This window comes from Mya arenaria, chromosome 5 (genome assembly GCF_026914265.1).
Source record: "Mya arenaria isolate MELC-2E11 chromosome 5, ASM2691426v1".
Lineage (NCBI taxonomy): Eukaryota > Metazoa > Mollusca > Bivalvia > Myida > Myidae > Mya > Mya arenaria.
Genome location: NC_069126.1, coordinates 65,943,145 through 65,971,030, shown reverse-complemented (window position 1 = coordinate 65,971,030; position 27,886 = coordinate 65,943,145). Strand labels below are relative to the sequence as shown.

Sequence of the window (27,886 nt, the reverse complement as noted above, 5' to 3'; positions counted from 1 at the left end):
TATAAAACGTCGTTGAATAAGCCATCTCAGGTCAAAATATTCGCAAGCGTTTAGGAAGATTATAACTGTTTATATATAATATAAGAACATTCTACAATTCGAACGTTCGCGAGGCTGCACCAGTGAATGTGAAGGATGAGGTTTCTTAAATATGGGGTAGGCATAATTGTGAGCTTGTCTTAACTACGAACTAAGGACATTATATAGCAACATTGCTTTTCATTATGATATCTGGTAATCTTTAAGACGTAATTTTGAAAAAAATGAATGCTTAAGACAAAGTTGAGTTTCGTTTCTTTTGCTAGCGTCAGCATTTTGTATTGGGTCGCTAAACTGAAAATCATAATTTATTTTACGATATTTGTTTTGTTTTAAATTAGAGTTAGATTATCTTAAGTGATATATTCTTGATTAAGACGAGCGAGCTGTTCTTAACGTTCCAAATGTCTTACAATGTAACCAACTTGCAAGAATGCGTTCAGTAATGCGAGCGTTTACAAAACGTAAGCAAACTGTTTTGTTTTGTATCCCTGTTGCAGCGCAGTATATACGCTGCAAGCGGGAAACCAAATTATGATGTCATGTTTGTAAAGTTGTAAAACTACAAGTTGTTGTTGTGTTTGACCTGGTATGTCATAATTTAAAACATAGAAAAACATGACACTAATTGTTATTCTATGGATCGGCCCCAATTGAGCGCCCTTACTGTACGGTATAAATTTGACCCTTAAAATGACCCTAATTGGGGGGGATTGTTCTGCAAAATATATTTTGACCAGGAAAGGAAGGTGGACACCTTTGACTCATTTTAATTAAAATTTCAAGCATTTCTTTTGAAAACGGGGAATGTGATTCGATGTGTGTTGGATTTATCTGCACGCCGGTTGTGTGCGATCCCCCGACCCCCGTGGTAGAAATGACCATACTTGTACACCACATATACAATTTCTATATATTATACACTCCAGATTCTGTGTGGTCTAATATGCCTGGGTCTGGCTGCTGAGCAATGTATCGACAACAAGGGTAAAAACAAGTGCCAAAAGGTAAGATTGCTTTTGGACTTTTAGAAAGACTTCTCTGTTACTGTTACTATACACGTTTGCATCTTAAACCAATAATTGATACGACGTAAACATCACGATAACTGTACAAACAATCCAGAGTGTCCGGTGTTACAGCAATAATGACATCGATTTTTTTGGCCCCAGTTATAGGCCTTTTACTCTCTTCAGTCGTATAACATACATGCCATACAACATTAACTCAATATGACGCTTTTTAATGTCTAGTGTTTAAAACGTAAATAATGTGTATAAGCAATTCATGGAATTACTAATTATGTTTTGTAATGATTCCGTCAATATATGGATTAGGCTTAACAAATAAATGTTCGCTTAGGGACCGCGATAGCCAGCAAGTTTGGTAACCAGCCCTTTTTACCAAATACATCCACAGAACTGTTTAGAATTTATGGAGAAATTTCTTAAAACTTCCAATAACTAATTATTCAAATCTGACTAGAACCCCCCACCCCAACCCACACACACATCCACACCTATATCAGGGGCTTTTAGTAGCGAGAATTTGGTTATCCTAAACAAACTTTTTGTTAGGCCTTTGAAGAAATGACCGGTAGTCTGACTGGCAGATCTACGTGAATCTTTCTGCCTTTATACTTTAAGAAAATTAAGGAAGAAAAGAATCCTTTTCTTGCACACCGGATAGGCATTTCCAGTGAATTTAGTCATGCTGGAAAATCCAATCTACGCGCAACAACACGCCACTTCTTAATTATTTATTGTAGTGTTTATTAAGAGTACTTCTTTTCAATAAAGCACAAATAAATTATACAACGGTTAAAAACGCGATATGTTGAAGGAACTATTTGACGTCAACGTAGTTCTATAATATCAACGCGTTGTGACGGCAATGAACAAGTTCGCACGCGTTTTTTTTGATAAAATTTACAATATTCCGTTTTCTATGTCAATTTATATCAGATATGGTCAAATTTAGGTATGAAAGAAAAAATATATCAATCAAGTTTTGCCGGCCCGGACCCTTGGCACGCTGCATGGCCGGTAACTCAGCAAGCATTGTTACCGGCCGTCGGGTCGGATATTTTGACCCAGACCTAAAACACATGATTTATATGTATATTATTGATATTGATTTAAAAACATGTATTTATATTAATAATATATCTATATATTATCAGTTTTTAAATGTGTTCATACATTTGTATGCAAAATAGTCTTACGACAATCTACCTTACCATTGGTAGGTAGCCTGTACTGACCATTTACTGCCTCTGCAAATTAATTGCCGTAGCTAAGCAAATGTACATACATGTACATTAATAAAAACGCAAAATGGACGTTACGAAGTCAGTGAGCCGAAACACAGAACAAGTAATTCATAAGATACCGAAACACGAATAATAGTGCAGAGAATAAAGGCATACCGACACTTCATCTTGGTGACGACGAGGTACGCCGGTCTAGCCCGGACGGCCGAACGCCGCCAGTGTGAATTGCCCGACAGGATGCGATATAAAACGCGGCGTAATTTTGTATTTCAGTGAGAATTGCCCGAAAGGAAGCGATATAAAACGCGCCGTAATTTTGTATTTCAGTGTGAGTGAATAGATGCGAAATGTACCGCCCCGATAGCCCATTGGCAGAGCGTTCGCTTCGGGTGCGACAGGTCGAGGGTTAAAATCCCGGCCGTGGTAACCTGGATTTGCCATGACGGATTACTGACGTCATACCATTAACTTGCCACTATAAAGTATAAATGCTGCTTGTTTCAAATTCAGTGTGTGTCTACCACGTGATAAATTACGTCATATATGCTACGTCGGAAGGCAACATTTTGCATAAAATGAAGACTTAAAACAAAGATAACTTTTTTTTACTACACCATTTTAAATAAAACAAAGGGCAGTCTATGCCACTTAAAGAGCCCCGCCTTCGTTTTATTACAGAAGTTTGAAAAGATGATTAGTTTCCTCAAACGCTTCCACAAGCCTGTTTTCATAATAATGTTTTAACAGTGCTCCGTCAGACAGCCGTATTGAGAAAAGGTTCGTCGAAGTGTTTGGAGAAACTAAACTCTCAATCAAACTCTGGTAAAAGACCGAAGGCGGGACTCCGTAAGAGGCATAGACTGTGCTATGTTTCATCATAGATGGTGAAGAAATAGTAAAGTTATCCTTGTTAAAAGTCTTTATTCGAAGCAAAATATTGCCTTCCGACGTAGCATTTATGACGCAATTTATCACGTGGTATACACACACTGAAAATGTTGTGGGAAATTTTATTCCTATATGTATCTATTCATTCCAATATAGAGCAAACACTAACGGTGCATATTTTTTAACAAAAAAAGAAGATTTATAGGTCTAGTTGACATCATCATACTTTTTAATTGTTTTAAAGCCACCAGTATAAATAAACATACAGTCACATATCGCAAAATGATAATTTTCTTAAATCAAAATGAAATTTACTAGGTTCCGTGACTCCTACACTTCATTTAAAGAATTTAAAAACGATTTTCAAATGTTTTCTAAATCGTCTGACATATTTGTACAATGTACAAACTTATCAAGTGACCTATCGTTATCTATGGCTATGTACATTTTAGATAACATGTTGACTTAATGGTACGCAAAACAAAAACTGAATATAATTATGCAAACAAAGAGCTATAAATACGCATATACATGATTCTTATAAACTAGTTTAATTGTCAATAAGGTTAATGTAGTGCATAGGTGATAATAATTTTATACATGTGCGCTACGCTCACTTCACTTAACAAGTGAATTATTTACGTGCTAAAATGTTAACAGGTTCATCTAAAAAACAATGAATAGCGAAAGTGAAACAAACGCTGTTTGTGGAAGAAAACATTTACAGTGCGAACCTTGTTGCCGTCAAGAAAGGCAAACATTGGCAACACTCTACTGTGGTACGTGTGAGGAATTTTTATGTGGCGAATGTCATACAAACCACAAAGTTTACAAGGCTGGACAACACGATATTCGACCTGCCACTAAGGAATGTAGGAGCATTACTTTTAAAGGTCCTAAAGGGAATGAAAGGTGCTCAAAACACAACAGAAATTTTATTTTCTACTGTGATGATCATGAGGTCTTAGGCTGTGAATTGTGTGCACTAGATCACCGTCCTTGTCGCATAGACAGCATTGAAAACACCATAGATGACAAGCAGGAATTACGAACAAAGGAACATCTTGCAAAGTCTAAAATCAGAGCTTTAGGTTCAATAAAGAAATTTGAGGAGAAAACAAAAGACATCACGTTACAGGCAGACAATATCAGACGAACTATCGATGAGAATCATAAGAAAGTAGTACAAACTCTCGAAGAACACCAAGCTAGGGTGAAAAAGGAGTTGGCAGAAGGCATTGAGAGAGAACAATCACTTTTAAATGATCGAAAGTCACGATCTGTAGAAATAAGTGAAGAACTCGAAAACCTTGATACCTATATAAATGACAATTTCGGAAAATTATCGCCAAAAGATAGGTATATCATTTCACATAGAATCAACGTCAAGTGTCGAGAATTGGATGATACATTGACGGAAATTGATAAAAACGATTACCTGTTGAAGTACAGTTTGAAGGTTGCAGATATATTTACCTCGATCTGTGCTGCGGCATGCCCGCTATTTCAGTTGAAACATGAAAAGATCAAAGAAAATCAGCTTCACAATACGTCTCTGTCGTTGATCGGCGCCAGCACTGATGCTGTCAATAATACCCGCCCCTACAACCCATCTAGTCTGACTCTAATATCTTCCTTGAATTTAACAACAAGATCATACTTCAAAACGGCGTTCTGGCAAGACCTTGATAAAGAACCCTTTATAACCGGTATCGACTTCCTGTCGGATGGAAGAATTGTTGGTGTAGACAATAGAAACAAAATGTGCTTCATCGTCAATCACAAGCTTAAACTTATTGGATCTATGTTCGCGCTACAAGCGTTTCCCTTGGACATCTGCTGTTCTTCTTACACTGTAATAGCTGTCACATGTTATGATCATTCCAAAGGCTGCATCATTTTGTTGTCTATTAGCCCGGATAATATGTTCACGCCATTAAGGACACTTAACACATCAGCTAAACTGTGCTCTATTTCGCCAGTGCACGACCAAGCTTTCATCGTTGGTACTTATAATGGACTCGTACCCGCATTCATTATCGAAAGCGACGGGAAAGAAAGGTACTTTGAGAAAGTTACCTTCCCATGCAACACACTCGCATTCCCAGGAAACAGTGTGTCTTATATCCAGAACTTGAACACACTCGTTCTTGCTCACCAAAATGCCGACAAGGTATATTTGATAGATACATTGTCAGGCACTTGCAAAGAGGTCAGAGACAAACGTATTAAAGAGCCAGCAGGCGTTAGCGTTGCTCCTGACGCTTCCGTGTTCGTTTGCAGCAAGCAAACTGACTCCATTGTGCAGATATCACCAAGAGGAGACATACTGGCATCGTTTGAAATTGACATGAGAGTTCCAGTCTCCATCAGTATATCTAAGGACGGAACATTAATTGTTGTTTCAAACAGTGCCAAAGGTCATCACAAAATGCAATTGTTTCAAGTAAATGTTTGAAAATATGTACATGACATGCGTCGGTTTATTCGTACAAGTCATGAAATTATCTAAGAGATGCATTTGTAAATACTTAATATGTATGTTTCCATACACTCCATAACATGTCTTTAAAATATCTACCATAATTGCCGTTTGAAACGTTACGTGTTGATTGTTATAAATGATAACATTTAAACGCAATTGGCTGTCTTTTATGTTTTATTTCATATGTGTCATGGAATGCATTTAAATAGTAAATAGTAATTGTATGACGACATTCGAAAAGGCGACAACTATTGTCGGTGTCGGTTTCGTCGGCGTCAGTTAAAACTTGTGCAAGCAATAAGTATTTGTTAAACAATAACGATTTAATTTGCTGATTGTTCTCCTATAGCTCAAGTCTCATGTCAAATGGTAAATAAATCAACCCAGTAACAACATATATATATTCTCCCCTTTTACATTTAATCGAAGATGGCTTACAGCTTCTTTGTGTATACTTTTCATTTAACAGTCTCAACTTTGACTGATTTATATTAAAAATGAGATTATGTTTGGTGGGAAAATGACAGGTCGCACATTCAATTCCATTTGTTTCTCGTCATTCTCGCCCTATATGAATACCCCAAATAGAATAACCTAGCATCGTTCAAGTCTGGTATAAAACACTACCAAAGCAACTTGTCTTATAGCGACACGACCAGATGAAACATGCACACACGCACACACGCACGCACACACACACACACACACACACGCACACGCACACGCACGCAAACACACACACACACACACACACACACACACACAAACGAAAGCAAATTAGGATGAGTGTCGTCGAAATTAAATGTTTTGGTAAAGACAACTGTTATTCATATTTTAAAACATTTTCAAGACAAGAAATAAAAACAATAGTACGTTAGTCGGTTGATCTATGGGGTTGTATCACTTTGCGTAGTTTGCATATAGATGCATCGCATTTGGATTATACTAAAGCATCTCGAAGTAATACAATACCAATGATAAACCGATTAGCATAATATTTCCGATGTCTTATGGTTATTATTACATTTAAAAGGGGGAAACTTAAAATTAAATTTAACTGTGAAACTTAGATATATAAAACATAGATGCGTAGATGCTATTCTGCAGACAATTGACTATTTTGCACGCGAAATAGCACTGATTTCTAGTAATTCACGACCCTAACACCATATAAGGGGATAACGTTCCATATATATGTTATATGTGTACTAAACATTCACCAACGTTAGAACAAAGTTTCTTATAAGAAAAATAAAAATGGTTGAACGTAACCACTATGTATTCGATAAAATTACCATATCCGGTGAACGAGTGAAAGATGGCGGGAAAATTTAAACAAAAAACAAGTAAATCCAGCGTGAACAGCCTGTTTTTAAAATCATTAACCATATGGAAAGAAGCCAATGGTCTTTTATGGTATAACCATGTCTTGATTCACTGGCATGTGTAAATTAAAAGAGAGAAGGCATATATTTGGTATGACTTACCAGAAAAGTGGTTGATGGGTTTTATAATTCCATTGCATAAACACGGTAATGCTGAGAATGTTAATATTTATTGAGAAATTGCATTGTTAATTACACTTTGGAAATTGTTTAAACAAGTAAAAACTAAAATACTTTATTCTTGAGCAGAGAAATATAATGTGTATATTAAGGCCCTATCAGGCTTTTAAAAGCGAATGGACAAACTGTTTGCAGCTTTCATTAACTTTATCAAAGCATTTGATTACATTGTTAGAGATAATAAATGATTTGAAATTATCAATCTTGGTGTTAGAGAAAACATAATAGATATGATGTAGTCTATGTATGAACATTTTAGATCAAGGGTAACATATAAAAAATAGTTAAGTGATGACTTCCGATGTATACTTGGTGTAAGACAGGGCGAATTCTTGTCGCCGTTCTTATTTTGTTTATATTAAAATGGTGTAGAAGAATATTATATGCTTACTGGCTTCGAAGTTTTTGAATTGAATTGGTTATATTGAAAATGTTTTTTATTGTATGCTGATGAGAAGTAAGCTATACAATGATTTGCTGTTGTTGTGGGATAACTGCTTTATATGGAAACTTAGTGTTAATATAAATGAAGCAAAGATACTGATTTTTTAAAAGTGGAATTATAAGGCGAAATGTACGACTTTTGTATCAAGGGCAAGAGTTAGAACTTGTGAATGTTTACTTGATACTTGGAGTAATACTTACTACTAGTTATTTGACCATCTTATACAAACAACCTCCGTCAAGTGAGCCAGAATCCCAATCACGTTATGTTGAGTTCAAGATGTTACATATAAACTTAATTTGTATTGACTATTGAGTGATATTACTTTTTTGGATCGCTGGGTAAAGGAACCATTACATTCAATTATAATATTACTTCCAAACAAGCTTTCTGGTGACAGTGTGTGTCGCTTGTTTAATGTATGTTAGGAGTTGATCCTTAAGGCTTTAAACAAGCTCATAGAAATCATTTATGGATGTAAGGCATGTCCTCATAACTTTCACTGTAGTATCTAAATAAGGTTCAAAAGGTTTTTGACCAGCAGTCATGTCAAAATCTGCTAAAATTGCAGATGTAAAAAGATGTTATATACATACGCATGGACGTCTTTGATTTATTGAACTTGATACTACTGAACACTAAATTTTACTAGCCTAGGTTTGCCAAGAATACCTTTACAAATAAGCCACAACCACCGTTTGTTATGGATTCACCATTCGAATGATAATGAGATCAGGAATTAATTGCAGAGAAATCGAGGTGCCCATTTAAATTTTGGACTCAACATTTAATCTGTTTGTGCCTGCATGCCACGTCATTTTAACTTATATTTTGTTTTGTATTTCTCGACAGGCCACGTCATCGGCGGACTGTGACACGGAAAACACAGGCAAGCAGTGTATGGAACTAAGGAAGGGGCTGTCGCAGAATACATTCACCATATGTGGAGGTACGTTAAAACATTAACATACAGAGACACTGAAGGCTTCTGGCCTGGCTTCTTTTAATTACGGAAAACTGAGGTATCACTGGGGTGCAACTTTTCAACGCATTCCAGCTTTATCGTCGATGGGGATTGATTGATGAATATCGGTGTTGTAGACGCAGTCAGTACCTGCTGAACAAATTTACAATATACCGGGGTTGTATACATTGGAGATTGGAAAAAATGCCTACGCTTACTGAGTAAGACATTGACTTCTGACAATCTTACAACAACTTACGTTAAGAGTAAAGGAAATGTTATCTATTGACATCAAGTAATACACGTATTCAGACATTAACCTCGGGTAATGATGTTGCGTTGAGATTGATACATGTTTACATAGAGAGCAAAATATTGGTTTCAACGGTTTTGACAAAGGTGTTACGTTGGTTGGTAGAGCATTATCAGATGGCAATGAGGCTACAGACGAGCTTACACATTAGCATTGGGCAATGAGGTTATAGACCGGCTTACACATTGGCGTCGGGCAATGAGGCAACCTACTGGTTTAGACATTGACATTGGGCAATGAGTGTACGTACTGACCAACATATTAACGTCTGACATGTATGCTACAGATACACATTGGACAATGAAGTTGCAAACGGGTTTAGACATTGGTATTGGAAAATGAAGTTACAGATAGGTTAATACAACGGTATTGGGCACAGAGGTTACAAACGGGTTTACGCGTTGGCATTGGGCGATGAGGGTACAGGGGAGAATTAGACAATGACTTTTGGCAATGAGGCTACAAACGGGTTGAGAAATTGACATCAGGCAATGAAACTACGGGTTGGTTTTAACAGTGACATTGGACAACGAGGTTAAAGACGCGTATATACATTTGTGTTCGACAATGTGACCATAGACGGATTTAGACATTAACATTAAACGTTGAGGTTACATAAAGGTTAATCCATTGGCATCGGGAAATGAGGCTACAGACGGGTTTAAACATTGCGATTGGGAATGAGGCTTCAGACGAGTTTATACGTTGACTTTTGGCAATGAGGCTGCATACGGGCTGCTATTACAAACGGGTTAGGTCATTGCTATAAGAGAATAAGGCAATGTTGGTATGCGGCAATGAAGTTATCAACGGGTTTAAACGTTGATATTGGGCAATGTGGTTATATACGGGTTTAAACGTTGACATTGGGCAATGTGGTTATATACGGGTTTAAATGTTGGTTCTGGGCAATGTAGTTATATACGGGTTTAAACGTGGGTATTGGGCAATGAGGTTATATACGGGTTTAAACGTTGGTATTGGGCAATGAGGTCATATACGGGTTTAAACATTGGTATTGGGCAATGAGGTCATATATATATGGGTTTTGTATTGGGCTTTGTGGTTATATACGGGTTTAATTGTTGGTATTGGGCAATGTGGTTATATACGGGTTTAAACGTTGGTTTTGGGCAATATGGTTATATACGGGTTTGGTATTGGGCAATGAGGTTATATACGGTTTAAACGTTGGTATTGGGCAATGAGGTCATACACGGGTTTAAACGTTGGTATTGGGCAATGAGGTTATACACATAGGTTTTGTATTGGGCTTTGTGGTTATATACGGGTTTAAATGTTGGTATTGGGCAATGTGGTTATATACGGGTTTAAACGTTGGTTTTGGGCAATATGGTTATATACAGATTTAAACGTTGGTATTGGGCAATGAGGTTATATATGGGTTTAAACGTTGGTATTGGGCAATGAGGTTATATATGGGTTTAAACGTTGGTATTGTGCTATGAGGTTATATACGGGTTTAAACGTTGGTATTGGGCAATGAGGTTATATACGGGGTTAAACGTTGGTATTGTGCTATGAGATTTTATACGGGTTTAAACGTTGGTATTGGGCAATGAGGTTATATACGGGTTTAAACGTTGGTATTGGGCAATGTGGTTATAAATGGGTTTAAACGTTGGTATTGGGCAATGTGGTTATATACGGGTTTAAACGATGGTATTGGGCAATGTGGTTATATACGGGTTTAAACGTTGGTATTGGGCAATGTGGATATAGATGGGTTTAAACGTTGGTATTGGGCAATGTGGTTATATACGGGTTTGGTATTGGGCAATGAGGTTATATACGGGTTTAAACGTTGGTATTGGGCAATGTGGTTATATACGGGTTTAAACGTTGGTATTGGGCAATGAGTTACAAAACAAAAGTGTTTGGCTTTAAACAACATCTCCTCCTTAACCACTTCAACAATTTTAATGCAAGTTCACATGGATGTTCCTTGGGTGGTGACCTTTCAAAACTATGCAATGGAATTTATTCCATGCAGAAATCTGGTGCTCTGGCACCCAAAAGAAAATCATAAAATCTTCTTAACAAAAGTGTAAGGCCATGTATAGGGAAATCTTAAAAAAACTTTTTTTCCGAAACAGCTGGGCACAGACCCTTGATAGTTTTACAGGGAAATCGTTTAGGCTGAAACCGATTGGCCAAGACCTTTGATATTGTGTAAGTAGCATCGTACAAGAATGTTCAAATAATGCCCATTGGGTCAAAACTGGACCTGCCCCGAAGTCAAAAGTTTCCCATATACTAAAATATACGAGATATTTTGAAAACCTTGTCTCATACCACAAGGCCCAGACCTTTGATATTTGTTATTTAGCAGCATATGATTGCCCTTTACTAAATTTGTTCAAATTATGTCCCTGGGGTCAAAGCTGTCCACAACCCTTTTAACCAACTATCTTATATTTGAAGCTACAGCAATAACATTTCGACTATGTGTACAGATTTGAAGACAACTAGCAATGTTGTCCATGGATGACCTTGACTATGACATTTTGACGTACTTCCTTATTTTTAAAGCTCTATCAGTTGAATTTGGACCATGTGTACAGTTTTGCAAACAATTATCAATGTTGACCCAAGGTGACATTGACTATGACCTTTTTAGACATACTTTCTTATTTTTGAAGAACATTTGGATCATTCATGCAGTTTTGAAAACAAATAGCAATGTTGTCTCGGATGATATTGACTATGACATTTTACCTACTTTCTTATGTTTAAAGCGACAGCAATGAACTTTTTTCCATTTGCACAGTTTTGAAAGCAAAATCAATGTTATGTTTGAATGACATTGACTGTGACCTTTTGACCTACTTTCTTAACTACAGCAATGCAACTTGACCCATGTGTACAGTTTTAAAATCAAATACCAATGTTGTGATTGCATGACTTGACTGTGACTTTGACCTTTTGACCTAATTTCTTATTTTTTAAGCTGCTGCAATGGAAGTTGGACCATGTGTACTGTTTTACAATTATCAATGTTTTCCCCAGGTGACCTTGACTATGACCTTTTGACATACTTTTTTATTTTTAAAGTTACAGCAATACAATTTGGACCATGTGTACTGTTTTGAAAATAAATAGTAAATACCAATGGTGTGCTTTGAAGACATTGACTGTGACCTTTTGACCTACTTTCTTATTTCTGCAGCTTTAGGAATAAAATTGGAACCGGGAGTACATTTTGGATACAAGATATGATATCTGGTGTGTAGCATTGTCTAATGGTCCCCTACAATCATAACATTGTCTAGTGATAACAAAGGTTTAAAACTTTCACTGAGTTAAGCGATTAAGGGTCATCATGGCCCTTTTGTTTATGTTAACTGCCCACGTTGATTATATATATTAAATAATTCCAAAATATATGTTCGTCTCTCATTCACTTAATTAAGGTAAATCTCAATTTAACAGCGAAGCCGACAAACGTTATATTATTACCAAATTAATCCGCTCCTTCAAAGGTCCTCAAGCCGAAGGATGCGCCTGTGACCCCGTCCTGACGTCATCGGAGGCATGCGCAAAAGGCTTTAGTTGTCAGGTTCTTCAGTGCCACCCAAACAATGGCATATGCAAATACACGTGCCAAACAGAAGGTAATCATTAAAATGGTTAGATCGATATTTAGATTTATAGCAGTGTTTTTTTTTGAAATGGTTAAATGATTTATTGTAATTGAGAATACAAAAAGGTTGATCTTTATCTGCAACTTTTTTACATCAATAATCTAAATCAGTCGCCAACCTATGTGAACACAAGGACAGCTATGTTTATTGTTATGCTAGCATTTTGTTAATCACAGAAACCTAACTCGAACGACCATGGACAGTGGTTTACGAGGAATATCAGAACGGCTTTTGTTTGGCCACTTCATACACATAGGAGCATTCATATTATTTTAACGCATTATGCTTTGTCGATAACATATCTCCATGGAATCATTTACACCGATGAATGACCATGGTCAATGGTATATAAGTCCAGCATTTCTGCGATTGGAAGTCTTCAATATGTGTTCATACAACGGCGATGTGTATGTTAACACATAGCAAACAACTTTAGAACCAACTGCGCGAACAATGATTCGCTTACGACCCGAGCGCACTCTGCACGACAATCTTCTCAGTATGGTCTACCAGTAGTGGTCTCTATTGTGACACAAGTATGTGTGTTAGTCACTGACACTTTTGGAATGAACTGCCCGGTCGAACAGCAATATGGAATGATTTACGAGCATATTCAGAATGGCATAGCCTACAAAATGCAGTGTGTATCACAACGCAAGTACTCATGTTAAATTGTGAATGACAGACACATAAGAACCAACTGAGCCACAGAAAAGAATTTTTACATTTATTGATATAAGATGAGCAAAATTACGCCAATCCCTATATATTATAAATATTAGCGTGTATTTTAACGCAAGTTATATTCTTTATCACAGAAACCTTTGGAATTGACTGCGCTGTCGAACGACCATGGAGACAGGTTTATCACCATGATAGGTACGGCGTTCCTTTAAATGGTAATATACAGGATCTAATAGACGCGGTGAAGAGAGGTGACGACATCAAGGTAAAGAACATCGACCCCGACGGTGGACTACAAACTGTGTCCAAGGTTACCGTGAACAAGGAACTAAATGACACGGTATATCAGCTTTCCTTTATTTATTTATGTAAACGTCTCTTTGAACGTTTTTTTATAGTAATATGAAAAAGCACTGTGATTGAAGGGAACTTTAAAGTTTGCATATGGCCCTTATTTCGCGAAACTTCTTAAGCTATACAGGCTTAAGAAGCTTTTATAATTAGCCCAAATACATACTTAAATTGAATTTTGATAAATAAAAAAAGGTTCATTGTGATAATCATAAACATAATTCTTATTTAAAGTCTTAAATCTCTTAAAAATATAATGTTAAGCAAATTATAAGGAAACAGAAATAATGAGATTAGCTTAATCCTGTTATAAGTGATTTAAGAAGTTTGGAGAAATTTGGGCCAGATGAAGAATCGTTTGATCACGATTTTAATATCATTTTATTTCATGGAGATATATATCACAATATATAGAAAAAGGGAACAACACAAAGTTAGAAGCAATGCACAAATGCACCAGTCAGTGGGAATAGCGGGGACTTTGACTTTCGGTCCAGCCAAGCCCGAGTAAAATCCCCGCAATTCCCCGGTATTTTTGGCGCGAAGACAAAACCATCGCATTTACCCGGCACAGCGGGGCCACCTGGAGGGTTAAAACACGGCTCATTTCCCCGGCTATCCCCGGTATACCCCCGGACCTGGAGGAGGGGTGGGGGGGTCGTGGTTACAATTGATTGGTGCATTAACATTGTTTATGTTCGTATACAAAAGAAAATACAAAGGGATTGTACCAAGAGTTACGGCCCTTTTCCCAAAACGTCATATAAGAAGCAAAATGAATACGTTTTTATTTTGCTTAATATGTAACGTTTGCTTTCATGGGTTCCTCCTCTATAACGTGTTTTAGCAAACGAGGAACCATGACGTCATATCCGTTATTAACGATTGATCGTGGTACTAATTGAAGGCCGATCGGCGATTTTATTGGCTGGAAGTAATAGTTAGACATCATAATGATTAAGAATCGGCAGAGTGAGCGTAGCGAACGAGCCCTTCTTAATCATTAAAAAGCATCTAACTGACTTACAATACAATCTCAGTGGCTGACACATTGTCAATGCAAAATCTGACACGGGAGAGTGTATCGGATAAGTGGCAGTGGCAGTGGGCGGACCTTGAAACACCCGCGAAAATTCTTTACGATTAAGACTAGTATATAATGATTGCCTATCTGCGTTTTTATTGGTGAAACACGTTGTATTCTAAATATAGTTTAAAATATCCATCTATTTTCATACCACTTAGAATTAAGACCTAAACTCAAACAACGTATCTCTGGTAAATACTGATATATTTTACTCTCCATCATTTGTAGGATATAACAATACAATGCTAATCTATATTATTAATTTTTACAATACCAATGTACATGAATGAAGGCTTTTAAGGCAGAACTACCTCACTATATCTAATCCAACAATGTAAACATACTGTTCACTTCAAGATACACATGTATCATCATCAACATTGCAACATCAGCAGAATAGAAATCGAAGGCTAAAGTGATCGTCGTAGTTTCAATTCTTGTTTGTGTTCAGAATCTAGAGAATGTTTTTCTTAATTATTGTATTCATTCCCACGGTCCCACCCCACGTATTATATTGGATGATACTTATTAAAGACCCACTTATATCGACACCTCGTACAACTGTACTCGCGTTCAGTTTAAAATGCTCCTAGTGGCCCTTGCCGCCCTTATACCAAGTGACACCTTTCTGAATTATGTCATCAGTTCCATATTGAAAGTTTCTATAAAACAGTCACTGGCATCGGATTATCAAACTCAATTCAAAACAGAAAAAGCAAAGTCTCTTATAGTTATTCAGTTTATTTTTTTTATTAAAAAAAAATAAAATCTTATAAATAAAAAAATACAATGCCAAAATTATTGCAAAGTATTTTTTTTTAAATATGCACTTTGTACTGACTTGATATTCTCATATAGACAAAGTGGATATTTATGAAAATAAATCCTCTTTTTTCACATTTTTGGCATCATTATTTGTTTTGGAATAATAAGATTTAAAAAATATATAAAAACAATGAGTTTGAAATCCGGATGCCAGTGGATATAATTTATCTCTAACATGTACACTTTCTTCATTCCGTTAGTGTAGTCCATTTGCTTCAGAATGTATATGCACAGTCGCCGTTTGTTATCTTACTCACAATCGGAGCTTCAACCGAGGCTGGAGAACAGCTCTCGATCATATCTACGGACGGAATACGACATCTGTCCACGTTTCCTATTATGACGGATGTGCCGTTTCCCTCTCGAAATAACGTAGATCAAGCTCGCTTCGCAATTTGGTTTATCAGGTAAGTCTAAGCAGAGGGACTGACACATCTGTGATGTACTATTTGGGTCTAAAATTGTTTCAAGCCGACAATGAACAGGGTCGAGGAATAACCTGACTTAAAGGATTTCTCACCAGGGGTCACAACTGATGTAAACAAAGAAGTTAGTGACAGAAAAGTTATAAAAATATTTCAGCCTATAAGACACTAAAACACTATGCTTGTTTTGCTCCTTCACGTCGTGTGAAATATTTTAGATTAGCTTGTATCTTAATAATGCAATCCTTGGCCAAAAATTCAGCGTTGCATCGTTTTACAAATTTCTGTCAAGTTGAAATATAGACCAGGGATTGCGTCATTAAAATACAAGCAAATCTAAACTATTGCACTCGTGATTCGGGGTGACCATGTGAGAGCATCTTTAAGTCACGTGATTCCTAACCCTGGTATAGCCATAATAGTGGTGCAGGTCTAGAAGTGCCCCTTTATATAAAGACCTGCATTTTAAGGTATGAAAATAAAGGTGTACCTCTATATATCGAGGTACATAATTATCAAGTTTATTTATTACAACTAGTAGGAGCCAATCGTTCACCAAATTGGTACGTCATACACAACAGTGTTGTTGGTGGTCAATGAACTATGAAAATAGTTCGTTGACAAAAATGATCTTTAAAGGGTCTGCTTGTCTTTAATTGGTTATTGACGGTTATTGGAGACAAGCCTATGTGTAGTTTTGTGGACTGGTTCCAAACATTTCCTTTTGTCGATAAACCCCATCATTTTAATTGGCTAGCACCTCTTCGACATCCACAAGATCACAACCAAGCGTTTTTAACGCCCGAACATTTGTTATCAGTCCTTACAGGGTGATAGGTTTCTTTGATAATCACATTCAGTTTGAATTTACGTCATGTAAAATTTAAACGGTTGTTTTCTGTGTTTCATTTAAAAAAATGTATCCAATTTGATATGTCGTGGTGCCACACTTCTTGAATAAAATCGCATAAATGAAATAAAGAATGCCGTCATTACTGTTTGCGGATCATACAAAGTGGACGCCATTCGGGGCTCCTCGGTCATTTTATCGAAAACAACCTCGGATGTATATGGACGGTTTACATACTCAGAAATCGGTATGTATTAGTCCGCTGCAAGTTGATCGCGTAGTAATTTAATTTAGCAGTTAAACTTAATGACTTACCTCATGGAAATCTTATTTATGTTTGAAATAATACACTTCACTTTAGATTTAGATCAATAAATACAAGCTAAAAAACTCCATTAAACTAATAATATTATTCAAAAATTTACGAACTACTTCTACTGATGTACCAGCATACATCCGAGGTTTGTTTTTCGATAAAAATGGCCGAGGTGCTCCGATTGAGTGAACACCTTACTCAGGTTTTCCCTACAGATGCTACAAGGGGAGTTTCACATTTTGTCACATTATCATAATCGAAATCATGCATTATTTTAAGGTCGGTTTACACTCAAGAATCGAACAAGGAACAAGTATCGAGCGCAGTTAAGGACGGTGGGTCGGTCAGGGTTGGAATTGACGTTGCGTCGGCTGTCAGTCAGTATCTCCCTCTTGAAACAATCACGGAAGATCTGTCAGGTATACAAATATTTATGTGGCGACACATGTATGTTCGAATACGTGTTTGACCGAATATCAGGGTTTGTTTTATTGCTGAATGCATAGTCTTAATTTAGGGTAAAACAATGCATAATACACATGTTACTATAAATAGTAACATTTTACTATAGAAATTCGTTCCCGCAATAATGATTATCGTCTCGCCCCTTGAGATTATCACGGCACTTCAGGGCGATTATGGCATAATTGCCTGACGAAGACGAGAACGTGCACACTGACGTCATTTTCACGAAAATAAAATGGCCGCCGAATACTTGGTAGGCAAACATTTAAACATTATTAAAAGCTTTAAAGGGATTAAAATGGAACTATCGCTGCAACACTAGTGAAAATGGTTTTACCAATAATGACACCTTCCGTGTTTCAGTAACGAGTACTACCCGAAACATCGGATGTTTACATTCGGTAAAGGTCATAAAGCAGTGAGACAAGGAAACGTTTTGTTTTACTTTACTCGCTGAGAATTGAGAACTATTGCAGCAAATGGCTAGGGTCATTCAAGCCGAGATTCGTATGAAACTGCTCATAGGCTTGATCGACCCTAACTGTGCTCACCTATTGAAATGAACATAACAATCAACCGATGTATAACAGGAAATATTTGAAGAATGGAAAAATTGCAGGCTTATTCTGAAAACACGAAAAGGTCTAGTATTTTGATTTCCATTCTCTCGTTATTTTTCGCTGTTACATCTCATGTTTAAGACTTTCAGACTACACTGTAAGTAATATGTTGGAATAAACGCCCAAACATTTTATCGGTCTAATGATCTAAATCCCTGCCGAACCATTGCACAAACTCGGGCAACATGCCAAAATGGACATAGAAACGAAAACAACTTACCCAGTGTGTATACCACGTCATATATGCTACGTCGGAAGGCAAAAGTTAGCATAAAATAAAGACTTATATCAAGGATAATATTTCATTTACTACACCATTTTAAATAAAACAAAGGGAAGTCTATGCGGTTTCAAGAGCCACGCCTTTGTTTTATTAACGAAGTTTGATAAGGTGATTAGTTCCATCAAACACTTCGACAAACCTGTTTCCAAAATAATGTTTTGACAGTGCTTCGTCAGACGGCCGTATTGTGAAAAGTTTTGTCGACGTAAGAAATTAAACAATCATGCTCTTAACAATTTTAGACTAAATTGTTCAGATGAAAATCGCCATAAACTTGTTAATGCTAGAAGTCAATATAAAAAAACTATACGAAAATATAAATATGAACATGATATGCAACAGATAAGAAAATTAGACGGCTTAAGACATAAAAATGCTAAGGCATACTGGAATATGTTAAAACAGGTATGTGGGGTGAAAGCAAATACAATTAATCTTTCCACTTTTGAACACTATTTTAAAAGTATTAATAATCCAAGTGACCTTTTTTTCAATCCAGATGAGGATATTTTGTACTTTAACGAACGCTTTGAAAACAATGAATTACTTGCAAAGTGTTTGAAGCTGAATGAGTTGTGATTTCAAGAACAGCCCGCTGGATCTACTTTATCTACATTTATTTTTTTCAAATTTCTTCCTATTTTTTGTAGTCCTACGCCGTATGTGGTCCTTTTAATCGAATACACAGTTGTTACTTTCAATCAATTTTCATTTTCCTTTAAGAAACGCTACTTTATCACCATAAAATTATATGATGTTTGGGGTTGTGAGACACTAGAACTCACTGGAAATTATTTAGTGATCTCTCACCTTTACATTGTCGCAGAATTGTTTGTACTCCTAAGCGCGATTGGTAACTTATGCACTTGTTAAATGTAAGCACATCCCCCTCCCCATCAAGTCCGGGGCATAGCGGGGACTTTGACTTTTGGTCCAGCCAAGCCCGAGTAAAATCTCCACCCTGCGGGGACGAACTGCTGGTAAAATTCCCAAGAAGATAGAACATGAGAATGTAGCACACGATCCCTAGAGTATTGACGGGAACTAATATCCCAATGTTTACCATCACAGGTATGACCATGCACGAGCTAAAGGACATGTGGAACGGCCGCGCAATGAACACCACGGAGCAACGGAATTTCCGCAGTTTCGAGCAGAACGCTACTGGTTCCACTATGGAGATTGCAAGGTAAATTCCTTCATGAGCAGATTTCCGCCGTCTTCAAAGTAAGTAATACGAAGCATGAACATAAATGGATCGGTTCGATTGAAACACATACATATTTGGTTATTGATACATTTTTGGTTATTTATTCTGTAGAATTTATATTGTGTGCATTACTTTACATCATATTAATTACTTTTCTAACAGGCCCCGGTTTAAGGAAATAAACTGACAGTGTTTATGAAAATACTGAATTTTCAAACATCGATCAAATCAAGTTTAAAACATTATATTTATATCAACAATGGACTAAGTATAGAATTTCAATATATCCAGAAGACATTTGTACAGTGTAAATATATACATACCCTGTCCCTTGGCTCATGGGGCTCTTCCTGCTCGTATATTGATAACCCTTGAAGAGGAGGAGCAACCGGCTGATGGTCAAGTTGGTGTCCACCTTCTGACCTTCCGTCTTCTACAACATTCTCTTGATCTTTATTCTAGTCTTCAATAAATCCATTTTCTACTTTAGCAACTTTCTCATATTCATCTTCTTCTCTATCTACTAGCTGGCACCAATTTGTTGAATGGTCTGAAGCGTTACAGGCTTAATTTCTTACTTCATTAAGCTAAATTTAAATCATGACTTTAAAAACCCCCACTAGTTTATCGTGATAATCATGAATACAATTTGCTTTAACTGTCTCAACAGTCTTTAAAGTTGCACTCTCACGTTTTTACAACTTTTTTGTCTTGGAAAGAGCAAATTTTTGCGTAAATATCTTTAAACTAATGATAAAAGGTTGTTGACAAAATACCAGATCGCAGATTTCCGTTCAAAAACTAATGTTTTATGGCTTAAACCGTAACAAACGGCTTAAGAAAAATGCAAAACACATCAATTTGTCGATTTTAATATAAAAAAAATTGCGACCTAATTTTTTGTCAGCAGTCTCATATAGCTGGATTTTAGCAAAAATTGGCTCGTTCTAAGACAAAAAATAAAAAAGCTTGTCAACACGTTCAATCTTTAAATGTGCAGCTTTAAAGGGAAAATAAAACATAAATTGTTATAAAAAGGTGTGTACGTTTAGCTTAATCTTGTTATATGGTGGTCAAGATCGTTCGAGAAATTGTGGCTAGATTCTCACCATTGTCATCTTCATATGTAATCTGATCGTCATCATAATAGTCCAACTCTAGGTATCTGGGTTTCATCAGTGTTGATGTCGTCCCTATCAACACCCTCATCACCAGGTTTCATTTTTGTATCACCTTTGTTATCTACTACTTTGACATTACTATCTTCGTCTCTACAAATACCAAAAAATGGCCATGAATGGTTCGTATGTAATACTTTCTCTTTTCCGGTTGGTAAACGTTTTTTCTTTCTTCTTACGCACCTACAACATGATTGTATATACTCTTCGATTACCTCTATCATCTTCGGCTAATTAAACATTTGCCATAGTTATTAAATTAATGTCCCGGGTGTTCTATACCATCATGGCAACCTTTTAAAAAAAGTCATCTTGTAGTCATTGTTTTCTCTCGTAACTCTGGCTCTGATTTCTGTAGCTTCCATGCTATTTAATGGCGTTGATTCCATTCCTATTAGTTTATAAATGGCAGAACTTTGTCAGTAATGAAATCATCTAGGTGTCTTGAAGGTGGATCTGCTGAGTTCTGAGCGTCTGACTCATAACTATGATTGAATCCATAGAGGCTTAAAGTTGAAAGCCATATTTGAAGAATCCAACTTTGCCAACTATGAACGGCTGATGAACTTGTGGTTTGTTATAACCGTGAACATCATTCGATGTAAATACTAAGCAATATTCTCTGAAATTGTCCAGATAAGAGTAAAAGAAGGTTTTGTATGGGAACGTTTCTTTCAGACTTTGATATTGTTCTCCTAGCAAAACTAAAAACTATCTGTTTCCCATGTTGACTTTACCATCCTCTGGGGATGCTGGCATTCAATTTGGCTATCAATGACTAAACAATCTATTAGCCCTTCTGTTCATTCTTCGTTACCAAGTTTGATATGATCAGAAATATTTCTTTCATCATTCATTTACATTTCAACACGATCTTCAATGGTTACTTATTAAACTTCATAATATCAATTGACAGCTTTTGGCGGAACCATAACTGTGGGATATAACTTTAGGGATCGTCCACTGACACAAACATTTTTAACTTCTATTTGGTTATGCAAACCTTTTATTTCAGAATAATATTGCCCTTTTTCAGCTACCAAGTCAACACCCCGACTCTTCTGGAGTACAAGATGGAAGCCAACCCTGATTTAACATGGTTTGTGGACCCCTGTTGGGAGATGATCTACAGAAACGACGCACAGGGACATGCTTTGTTTGGGACACGTGCTGCACTCAAGCAGAAAGTGATGGAAGGCCATGCTGTCACAGTCCGAATAGACGGTGTTTTTTATAAGGTGAATGGGCTTGTTACTACCGTCTATTTCGATATACAGTCGAACCCGTTGGCTCGAACTCGCTTTGCTCGATTCCCTCGTTGGCTCGAGCTGTATGTTAAGGACCGATTTCTGAATATTGATGGTAAAAAATCCCGCCTGGCTCGAGGTATTTTCGCTGGTCCCTCGGAGTTCGGGCCAACGGGTTTTGACAGTACAAGATTATAGAAGAATAAGGTACATGTACTGTTCATATATATACGCTAATACAATTTAATACGGTAACTTAGATTAACTTGATGCACTCTCCCGCAGGCTAATCCAATCACCATAACTGGGGACATCGTTAAAATAACGATCTACGACTCTCTGGGCAGTGACCTCGAGAACGCCGAGTGGAATTGGATAATTGTCTATTCTAACGGCCTCGTGACAACCGTGAAGGAACCAGTGGGGTACGGGCCCGAGAACGAGGAGACTGTTGTGCCTAAGGAGGTGGCATGGTTCTCGGACATTCGCGATTACAACGATCCCATTGTATTAGCAAATGACGGTAAATCAATTTCACTAGTCATTGAGTCTACGACTGAGCTACCACCTAAGGTACATACAAGTCCCTAGCCGTTTAATCTGCGACTTCAGTACTTTAATTATACTTGCACACGAGGTTCATTTCATTTCCCGCGCTAATAAACTACGACTGGAGCCATTCCATTCAATTGGTACCTGAGGGTGAATAATTGTCCTAAGCCATTTAGTCTATGCCTACAACACTTTTATTGAGCATGCCACCTGAGGTAAAATACATTTCCCTAGCCATTAAATCTGCGAAGGGGGCCATATTATTGCCGCTATAATGTTTCCTAGCCATTTCGTCTATGACTGGAACTCCTTTATTTGGCTGACACCTGGGGGTAAACAGTACTAATTACATTTTTAACCATAACTCTACGACCGAAGCGATTATAGTCTGAAGTCATATACATTTCCCCAGACATTACCTTAAAGGCTGAAGCAATTATAGTCTAAAGTTAGGTACATTTCCCCAGACATTATCTTTACGGCTGAAGCGATTCTAGTCCGAAGTTAGGTACATTTTCCGAGCCATTACCTTAACGGCTGAAGCGATTCAAGTCCGAAGTTAGGTACATTTCCCCAGACATTACCTTAACGGCTGAAGCGATTCTAGTCCGAAGTTAGGTACATTTTCCGAGCCATTACCTTAACGGCTGAAGCGATTCAAGTCCGAAGTTAGGTACATTTCCCCAGACATTATCTTTACGGCTGAAGCGATTCAAGTCCGAAGTTAGGTACATTTCCCCAGACATTACCTTAACGGCTGAAGCGATTCTAGTCCGAAGTTAGATACTTTTCCCCAGACATTACCTTAACGGCTGAAGCGATTCAAGTCCGAAGTTAGGTACATTTCCCCAGACATTACTTTAACGGCTGAAGCGATTCTAGTCCGAAGTTAGATACATTTTCCGAGCCATTACCTTAACGGCTGAAGCGATTCAAGTCCGAAGTTAGGTACATTTCCCAAGACATTATCTTTACGGCTGAAGCGATTCAAGTCCGAAGTTAGGTACATTTCCCAAGACATTATCTTTACGGCTGAAGCGATTCAAGTCCGAAGTTAGGTACATTTCCCCAGACATTATCTTTACGGCTGAAGCGATTCAAGTCCGAAGTTAGATACATTTTCCGAGCCATTACCTTAACGGCTGAAGCGATTCAAGTCCGCAGTTAGGTACATTTCCCCAGACATTACCTTAACGGCTGAAGCGATTATAGTCCGAAGTTAGATACATTTCCCCAGACATTATCTTTACGGCTGAAACGATTCTAGCCTGAAGTAAGATACATAAGATTATTTCGTTAAATATTATTATATTAAAACAGGTACTTAGCAAGTTCAAAACAGAACCATTGTTACACATTTTCTACACTGAACAGATTTACAATTTATTGCATATATCCAGATTGTACAGATATTCTTATAATTGTTGCCAGCACATGGTTTGGACATTGACAACTACAATTATACATTAAACAATTTCAAACACCATTTGTATTTTTTTCCTACAGGAAGTGGTAACAAGGCGGACATCATCAACGCCATTGAAGCCGGAAAAGACCTTCGCTACATGATCACCATGGGCAACGGTGACATAAAGGTCTACCAGGTATAGCTTAAATGTAAATGAAGAATTTCATTTGAACCGATACTGCTCTGACTTTCAAATAATTAATTCAGACACACATTGTGTCTCTCTTGCAGTTATGGAATATTTCAACGATCATTTCGATGTATTGCCAAATCGCATTATTGTAGCCCGATGCAGCGAAGTCCTCTGGACAGATGAGCCACAGTCGGGAGCTTGTGAACGTGGATGGGGGCGGAAATGATCTCTCTCGTCGGTACTCCGTAATGACCCTTACTGGGGTGTACCAGTACAGGTATGTATTCTGACCCTTACAAGGGAGTATCAGTTCTGGTATGTATTTTGACCCTTACAAGGGAGTATCAGTCCAGGTATGGATATGACCCTAACTGGGGAGTATCAGTTCAGGTTTGGTTTTTACCATTACTGTGGAGTATCAGCTCAGGTATGGATTTTAATCCTTACTGTGGAGAATTAGTTCAGGTATGGACGTTTGACCTTACTGGGGAGTATCAGTTCAGGTAGGGAATTTGACACTGACTGGGGTGAATCAGTTAAGGTATGGATTGTAACCCTTACTGTGGAGAATTAGTTCAGGTATGGACGTTTGACCTTACTGGGGAGTATCAGTTCAGGTATGGATTTTGACACTGACTGGGGAGTATCAGTTCAGGTATGGATTTTGACCCTGACTGGGGAGTATTAGTTCAGGTATGGATTTTGACCCTGACTGGGGAGTATCAGTTCCGGTATGGATTTTGACCCTGACTGGGGAGTATAAGTTCAGGTATGTAATTTGACCCTGACTGGGGTGAATCAGTTAAGGTATGGATTGTAACTTTGACTGGGGAGTATTAGTTCAGGTATGGATTTTGACCCTGACTGGGGAATATCAGTTCAGGTATGGATTTTGACCCTGACTGGGGAGAATTAGTTCAGGTATGGACGTTTGACCTTACTGAGGAGTATCAGTTCAGATATGGATTTTGACCCTGCCTGGGGAGTATCAGTTCATGTATGGATTTTGACCCTGACTGGGGAGTATTAGTTCAGGTATGGATTTTGACCCTGACTGGGGAGTATCAGTTCAGGTATTGATTTTGACCCTGACTGGGGAGTATGCGTTCAGGTATGGACTTTTGACCTTACTGGGGAGTATCAGTTCAGGTATTGATTTTGACCCTGACTGGGGAGTATCAGTTCAGGTATTGATTTTGACCCTGACTGGGGAGTATGCGTTCAGGTATGGACTTTTGACCTTACTGGGGAGTATCAGTCCAGGTATGGATTTTGACCCTGACTGGGGAGTATCAGTTCAGGTATGGATTTTGACCCTGACACGGGAGTATGCGTTCAGGTTTGGACTTTTGACCTTACTGGGGAGTATCAGTTCAGGTATGGATTTTGGCCCTGACTGGGGAGTATCAGTTCAGATTTGGATTTTGACCCTGTCTGGGGAGTATGCATTCAGGTATGCATTTTGACCCTGACTGGGGAGTATGCGTTCAGGTATGGACTTTTGACCTTACTGGGGGTATCAGTTCAGGTTTGGATTTTGACCGTGACTGGGGAGTATCAGTTCAGGTATGCATTTTTGACCATTACTGTGGAGAATCAGTTCAGGTATGGAAATCTGACCCTGACTGGGGAGAATCAGTTCAGGTATGGAAATCTGACCCTGACTGGGGAGAATCAGTTCAGGAGTTATTGAGCAGGTGCGCCCTATTTCGAGAAAAAAATAAGTGCACTTTTCAAAATATCTATTTTTTGAAAATGATTTGCTCGTAGATGAATCAGGCCATACTAAATTGATTGTATGTTTAGCGCCGACAAGATAATTGCAAGTACGCTTACTTATTCCAAGGACCTTTCACAGAGCAGACGTCGTTTGAGGTTTGATATTTAGCATGCATATTACATATACATGTTGCAACATGTGTAGGTGTAATAAGGAGTTTAGCAAATTTTACAAAATAATATATTTTCAATCAAAAAACATTACAAAATTAATACAATGTTTAGTCGACAATGTATTGTGGCTTTGTGGTGATTGCAGCTTTTTAAGAATGATATTTGCATTTGTGTTACCAGGTAATGAATTAAATCAAGTAATTTTCATTTTTTATTCAATATTTTCTTATTTGAAAATATATACATCATCAAGAACCCGTAAAACATTGTTGCTCTAGAAGTCGCTAGCATTTTGACACTTTACTATTGTCGACAGACATAGACTAACATTTTTTTCATTTAAAATGGTGAAGAGAAATAGTAGTTATCTATGTTTAAAGTCTTCCTTCGAATCAAACTGCTGCCTTCCGAAGTAGCATTTATGACGTAAATTATCACGTGGTATACACACACTGATAATATAATCAACTGGATACAATGGAATCTACGGGGACGATCATTTCCAGCAAAACACTTTTAACTTTATAAGCATGAAACCACTTGGGAGGAAGGGCAGAATTAAATCAGTGTTTGTGCCAGGAAGACGAGAGTAGAACCAGCATTTGTGGGAGGAAGGGGAGAGTAGAATCAGTGGTTTTGGGCGGAAGGGGAGAGTGGAATCTGCGGTTTTCGGGCAGAAGGGGAGAGTTAACGCGTGATTGAGAGAGAAGGGTAAAGCTGAAACCAGCGGTTGTGGGAGGAAGGGGAGATTGGAATCAGTGTTTGTGGGAGGTGGGGAAGAGTTAAACCAGTGTTTGTTGGAGGAAGTGGAGCGTTGAACCAACGGTTGTGGGAGGAAAGAGAGAGTTGAACCAGAAAATGTGGGATAAATGGGAGAGTTAAATGAGATGTTGTGTGAAGAGGGGAGAGCTTAATCAAGCGGTTGTGGAGGAAGGGGAGAGTTAAATCAGTGGTTGTGTGAGGAGGGGAGAGTTAAAACAAATGCTGTGGGGGAGGGAGAGTTGAACCAGTGATTGTAGGAGGGAAGAAGAGATTTAACCGATTGGTTGTGGGAGGAAGGGGTAAGTTAAATCAGCGGTTGTAGTAGGGAGGGGAGAGTTTAACGAATGGTTGTGTGAGAAGGAGAGATCTGAACCATTGGTTTGTAGAGGAAGGGGAGAAGGTAACCAGTGGTAGTGGGGGAAGGGAGAGTCGAAACAGTGGTTTCGGAACGAAGGGGAGAGACGAACCAGTGATTATGGGTAGAAGGGGAAGTTTAACCAGACAACCACATTAATGGACCAACATGTTTTGATATAAGCAAAACTGACCAATCACCAACGCATCTTTAGCAGATACTATTTTGCCGGTTGTTCCATGTGCTTCTATTGAATTACAAAATATAATCCTTTATTGGTCTATAGAAGTCAGAGGAGCAATCAACCATTTGAAGATAATGATACTGCAAAATACTTTAATCTAATAACATGTCTTCTTCTTCAGGGATCTTAGTGTTGTCAGCAGAAATCTGGGAGACCTTATGACAATCAACGTCGTCAGCACGTGGTTCATCGGTAACTAACGTCATCACCTTAATGATGTTGCATCTTCAGTGCTAACTAGGAACAGAAAACAGTCATTTTAGTTAATAAATGAAAAATAAATAAAGTTAGCATTACCTCTT

General features: G+C 37.7%; 1 protein-coding gene across 1 annotated transcript; it reads left to right on the top strand.

Moving 5' to 3' along the window:
* On the top strand, positions 1–27,886 carry LOC128235358 (uncharacterized). The gene is made up of 13 exons (XM_052950169.1): positions 1–156; positions 969–1,046; positions 8,547–8,643; positions 12,475–12,606; positions 13,455–13,660; positions 15,803–15,990; positions 17,454–17,593; positions 19,614–19,731; positions 21,967–22,168; positions 22,463–22,700; positions 24,236–24,333; positions 24,483–24,607; positions 27,706–27,886. Exons 1-13 carry the CDS (start codon positions 136–138, stop codon positions 27,782–27,784), a joined length of 1,722 nt encoding a protein of 573 aa, XP_052806129.1. The 5' UTR covers positions 1–135; the 3' UTR covers positions 27,785–27,886.

Bases quoted from the DNA above. Each gene is read 5' to 3' on its own strand.
- LOC128235358 (XM_052950169.1), top strand. From the start codon at position 136: ATGAGGTTTCTTAAATATGGG. The intron at 12,607-13,454 runs GTAATCATTAAA...TCTTTATCACAG, and splicing joins ATACACGTGCCAAACAGAAG to AAACCTTTGGAATTGACTGC. The intron at 13,661-15,802 runs GTATATCAGCTT...CATTTGCTTCAG, and splicing joins ACAAGGAACTAAATGACACG to AATGTATATGCACAGTCGCC.